Raw genomic sequence first — 5,317 nt, forward strand, 5'->3', positions numbered from 1 at the left:
CACTGCCTGATGGTGCACTGGACACACTCACCTTGTCCTCCAGGCCTTGGCTGCTGCTCCCACTGTCTGATAGGCCCTGCCCCAGCTGCCCCTGTGCCCGGAGCCCTCACGTCCTGTGGGTCTCTGTTCAAAAGCCACTTTACTGAAAACCCACCACCACCTCCATCACTGTCACCCTCGCTCCCTTTTCCCTGTGGGCAGTGGATGGAGCTGTCTACTATAGGAGAGATCTAGAAGATTCCAGTCAAGGGTCCTCCCTGGTCACGGCTAAGTATCCCATGTGACCCCAGAAACAAGGCCCCACACGGAGTGGCAGAGCAGTCCAATGATGGAGTAATTCCCTCGTGACACCCAGCAGATTCAGGGCTGGCTTTGGGCCCACCACTGTGCTAAGTACTGTCCATAGCTCAGTTAATTCTCACAACAACTCCGGGTGGGAGGGTGTAAAGTTTAGTAACCTCATTTAACAGAAGGACAGAGAAGTGGAGCAACTCTCCCAAGTCCACGCAGCCAGGAAGCTGGGAGCTGGCATCTGAACCAGAGACTTCTAGCTACAGAGCCCATGCTCAGGGCCCGTCTCTGAATTTGGATGCTCAGGGTTACAAGCTGAGGGAGCCTGCCCAGCCTGGCTGGGCACCCTGGAGCACTGGAGACCTACAGACATGAGGCTACTCAGCGACAGACCAGGGCAGCCCTCTGCAGCACAAGCAGAGCCCCCACTGCACCCTCCCTGCCCGCTCCGCAGGACAGCACTGCTCTTAGCACCCAGGGAGCCGGCAGAGTTAGAGCAGTGGTTTGGGAGAGGAACTCCAGATCCTCTAGGAGCGTGAGTTGTTGGCCCCCACCACAGGCCCAGGCCCCCAGCTCCCAGCCCCCAGTCAATCCCTGTGAGAGCCCCGTGGGAGGAGGAATCCTCACCCCCATCAGAGACTGCAAACTGAGGCTGGGCTGGGGGAATCCTCACCCCCATCAGAGACTGCAAACTGAAAACCTTCCGCAACTCTGGCCTCACTCCTTCCCCCGGCGTCCATACACTCACTGTCCCAGGGATTGTACAAGTGACACCTGTCTTCCCACCTAAGTGCTCGGCCTTCCTGAGACAAGAACTTAGCTGGTGGGCTCAGGAATGCTGCTGCTGCCCAGGGAGGGGGTCTGATGAGGAAGCAAGTGTCTGCCAACCTTTCAACCTTGGCTTACCCGTGCCCCAATGGCAATGCCACTGGGAACTGAGACAGGGACTAAGGTGAGCTGGCAGACGCAGCTCTGTAGCCCCCTTGGAGGGCCAAGAGCCAGGGTTGCAAGTTCCATGGAGCAGGGAGGGTGTAACCTTTTTCTCTAAACCAGAGCCTGGAACCCTCACTCGATACCCCTGACCCAACAAATCCCATCCCACGAGAAGTCAGTGATGAAGTCATGTCTGCCTGGGCCTCCAGAAGCCTCACCTCCCGTTCCCCTCACACCCCTCTGCCCAGAACCCCAAGTCCAGACCCTGCCTGGGGGATGAGGGAGCTCTGATGCTTGCCCCTCCCAACTGGGTGCCATTGGCAGCGGGCAGGCAGTGGCATACGGGGTAGACTCTGGTTGCCATAGCAACCTGTCAAAGTCTTGGGTGGAGGCACATGGCGAGGGGGCATGGAGGGAGGGGAGTCATCTTGCTGCGTCCTGGTTCAGGCCTCTGGGATGCACAGTACGAGCCTAAAGCCTGCTGTGGATGAGAGTGTCATGGCATAAGGGGACGGCTGAAGGACCAGCGAGTCAGTCCGAGCACTCTAGCACCACAGTGTCAGCACGAGCATCAGCTCTGGAAGTCCCCAGTCAGAATGTAAAGAGAGAGACCGGCAGTGGCTTGGAGGTTACGGAGCTGGATCCGACATGACCAGCTTGGCAGTTCAAGTCCTGAACCTCGCAGCTTGAGAATCATGCCAGGCGCACGCGAGTACATGCCCAAAATCCTGAGAGGAGAGTGGAAGAGAAGGGATTGTGGCATGGCCATCCCCCCGGGGAGGAAATGGGGGGTGATTTCTCACTTTCCCTCTCTCTCTGGTGAGCATACATGCCCTATAGCAAAAGCACTAAAAAAAGGCAAAGGGATCACCCAGCAGCCCATCTGCTGCAGCCTCCAAATGGGTCTCAGGGACCTGACTTCCGGGCTTAGTTCTGCCACCAGCACGCTGCGTGAGCTTGGATGAGCCCCAGTCCCTCTCTGAGCTTCAGGTTCTTCAACAGCAGGTGGACCAGGGCTGTCCCGGGGGGCCTGGGAGACTCCTTCTAGCTCTGGGTGGCTATGGTGGGGGAAGACGCCCAGCTGGGAGCAGGCTTGAAGTTGGGCAAAGCTCACTCCCAGGCTGCAGGTCGGTCCTGGCTCCTGGGTGGTCGTGCTGGGGAAGAGGTCCCACGCCCCTGCCAGAGACCGAACCCCTGTACAGCTCCCATGGCCCAGAGAGAATTGCAGAACATCTAGAATAAGATGGGGTGGCAGGGGACTGCAGTCCTTCGGGACCTTGAGGTTGGAAGAGGAGGGCTGCTCAGGGGCCTCTGGCTTGTGACCTCTGGATCATGCTGCCCAAGGAGGCTTAGCCCAGACTATGGACGGCCTGGTGTCCGGGCAGAAGCCACAGTGCTTTCTACCTCCCAAGGTATGACGGAACTCCCTGGCTGCTCCCTGAGCTGACCCTGGGCAGAGGGCTGCTCTGTCCAACCTCACCTCCTGTCCTGGCATCACCCCTACTCTGAACAGCTCTCTTCGAATAACCCCTGCCTCGCTGCTCTCAGGTCAGGCTGGAATGCCACTTTGCTGGTTAGAGCTGGCACCCCCAGCACCATGCCTGCTCAGCTCCCCTGCATGGCTGGCCAGGGAGCACGTGAGTCCATAACTCCAGCTCAGTCATTCTCCGTGCCATCTCTGCAGGGACCCTGGTTACAAGGAGCTGAAATTTGCCTAAAGCCCACCTGGCTGAAGTAACTGCACCCAGTGGGCAAATTCAGGCCAGCGGCTCAGAACGCTGGTCATGCATTTTGGGCTCAAAGCCACCCAGGGGGCAGGACCAAAGACATGTGGACCTCATTACCCCAGCCATGTGGGAAGCAGTAATTAAACCAGGCTCCACTTAGAGAGACAGAGAGGGACATACACATCCAGCACTTCTCAGTGACTTTTCTGCCTTGGCACAAACATTCAGAACTGTGGGGTGGGGACGCATGTTCTTAGAGGAGGTTGTACCCCTGATGATGTATGTGAGGAACCCTTGCACCCAGGAGCAGCCCCCAGACTCATTCTCACTCCAGGACAGGGAGGGCACAGTGGCTCTAACTTGTCCAGGATCAAGGACACTGAGCATTGGGAGATCTCTGAGGGAGTGCTTAGCCAGACCTCGAGCAGTGGGGACAGCCTCATGGTCATCCACACTCTCCAAGGGTCCTTTGCGACCAGGTCAGGATCTGAGAGGCAGATGGTGGCGTCAAGAGTCAGTCTGGGTCCCAAGAAAGTGTCTCCCGCTAGGAAGCTGGCGGGACTCAGTCCTTACAGGCCATGTAGCAACCCCGACGTCTGACCACAGAGCCATGGGCCCGCTGACCTGCCGTCCAAGCCACCTTTGACATCAGCCCCCCACCTCGCTTCAGTCCTGGGGTGCAGGGAGATATTGAACAAAGCAGAGCTGGGCAAGGCAAATCAGAACAAGGTTTCCCGCAGAGACACACGTGCACACAGTTTTGCATGCTCAACAACACACGCGTGAGCAGGGCTTGGTGTCGGCCTGGGAAGGCTGGCTCTGCCCTGCCCTGGCTTACCTCCCGCAGCTCTTTGGCCACTTCCTTGAGCTCTTGCAGGATGCCCTCGAGCTGCCCGATGACCATCTTCATGCGCTGGCGTATCCGCTCCCGCTCGCCACCACTGCTGGGGTCGTCACTGGGCTGCCCGAGGTCCGGGGTGCCCCGAATGTTCATCCTTCACCACGTGGCCGTGGGCCTGCCCATACTCCCCCCAGCTGGGCACGCGCTGCGTCTGCCTCCACGGAGCCCCCCTCGGCTGGGCAGAGCTCCACATCTTAACGGCCCCCCAGCCCACCCTGGCCCTGGGCAGCTCTCACGCAGCCCCTGCCACCCCGCTGCGTCTGCCTCTGGGTGGGCAACGGGACACCCAGAGGGAGATCTCAGAGTCTGACAGAGGGGGTCAAGGTGAGGACACAGGAGGGCAGGAGGAGGGGCCTTGGGTCCCAGGAGAGGCCTCCAGGATTTGAGGTGCCTGTGAGTGAGCAGAGCTGGTGTCTGGCCCAGCCTGGACAGAGGCAGGGGGATGACTCTGCAGGGACTAAGGGTAAGAGATGCCCTTGGGATGGGGGAAGGCAGCAGTGTCCCCTCCCAGCTCCTCAGCAGTTGCAAAGGCAGGGGTCTCTGTATGCAATTGACACCTGCAGCAGGGTGGTGGCCCAGGTCTTCCAGCTGTGTGGGGCTCCAGATGTGGCCGGCTCTGGGGAGGGAGCTGGGTAGGAGGAGGGCAGCCCCCTGCAGAGAGCGAGCCTGGCGTCAGCCACCCTGGCTGCAGCACCAGCCAGCAGCGCTGCCTCCCTCCTATTTCCTGCCTGCACCCTTCCTCGCTGGGGATGCATTATCCCTTCTTTGTGGGGAGGGGTGGCGGAGGCAGCCGGCTTACAGCACAGTCCCTCCCCCGAGGGAAAGGAGGGGAGCCCCTGAGTGACAGGCTCAAGTCCCCAGCCTGCTATGGGGCACCTGGCCTCGGTCCCCCAGCCAGGCCTGAACCGCGGGCTCACCAGAGGGCCTCTCCAGTCGCCGGCCCTGCCGCCTAGAGCCCCAGGGTGCCCTGGGTCCCAGCGGACCCTCCCTCCCCCAGCCCCGCCTTCCCTCTGAAGCCGGGCTCCGGGACTCACCGAGGGTGGGAGCGCCGGCCTTGCCTCCAAGCAGCGTCGGGGGCCAAGCCCCAAGACGAGGTTGGGGGGCCCCCAGGCTCCCTAGGGCGGGCTTCTCTCTCTGCACCCTTCGGCCCCTGGCCTCAGGGAGGTCCTCCGAGCCGCGGCCGGAGACCCGGCTCCGGGTCGGCCAGGGGCGAGGGTCCGGTGGGCTCCGGGCCCCAAGGCCGCGAGTGAGCCGGCGCAGGGCGACCCCGGCGACGCCGGACTGGTCCCAGCGCGCGAGCCAAAGTCAGAGGGCTGGGGGGGCGCCGGGATTCCGGCAGCCCACGCCCGGCATTCCCAGGGCTCGGCACCGTCCGGGATCTGCTCGGTCCAGTCCAGATCGGCGGGTCCGGGCTTCGCCGCGATCCGCCTTCTGCCCTGCGCGGAGTGAGCCGGCCCGGCCCGGA

General features: G+C 61.6%; 1 protein-coding gene across 1 annotated transcript in view; it reads right to left on the reverse strand.

The window, feature by feature from the left end:
* INSYN1 (inhibitory synaptic factor 1) overlaps positions 1-5,034 on the reverse strand; it is a 10,861-nt gene extending 5,827 nt beyond the window's left edge. Inside the window, exons 1-2 of the mRNA XM_006153350.2 lie at positions 4,887-5,034; positions 3,790-4,503 (exon numbers count right to left, since the gene is read on the reverse strand). Coding sequence (XP_006153412.1) covers positions 3,790-3,945 — 156 coding nt within the window. The 5' untranslated portion in view covers positions 3,946-4,503; positions 4,887-5,034. The remainder of the gene's footprint in view (positions 1-3,789; positions 4,504-4,886) is intronic.
* Between the last annotated feature and the right edge of the window lie 283 nt (positions 5,035-5,317).

Source organism: Tupaia chinensis, unplaced genomic scaffold (genome assembly GCF_000334495.1).
Source record: "Tupaia chinensis unplaced genomic scaffold, TupChi_1.0 Scaffold000369_1, whole genome shotgun sequence".
Lineage (NCBI taxonomy): Eukaryota > Metazoa > Chordata > Mammalia > Scandentia > Tupaiidae > Tupaia > Tupaia belangeri.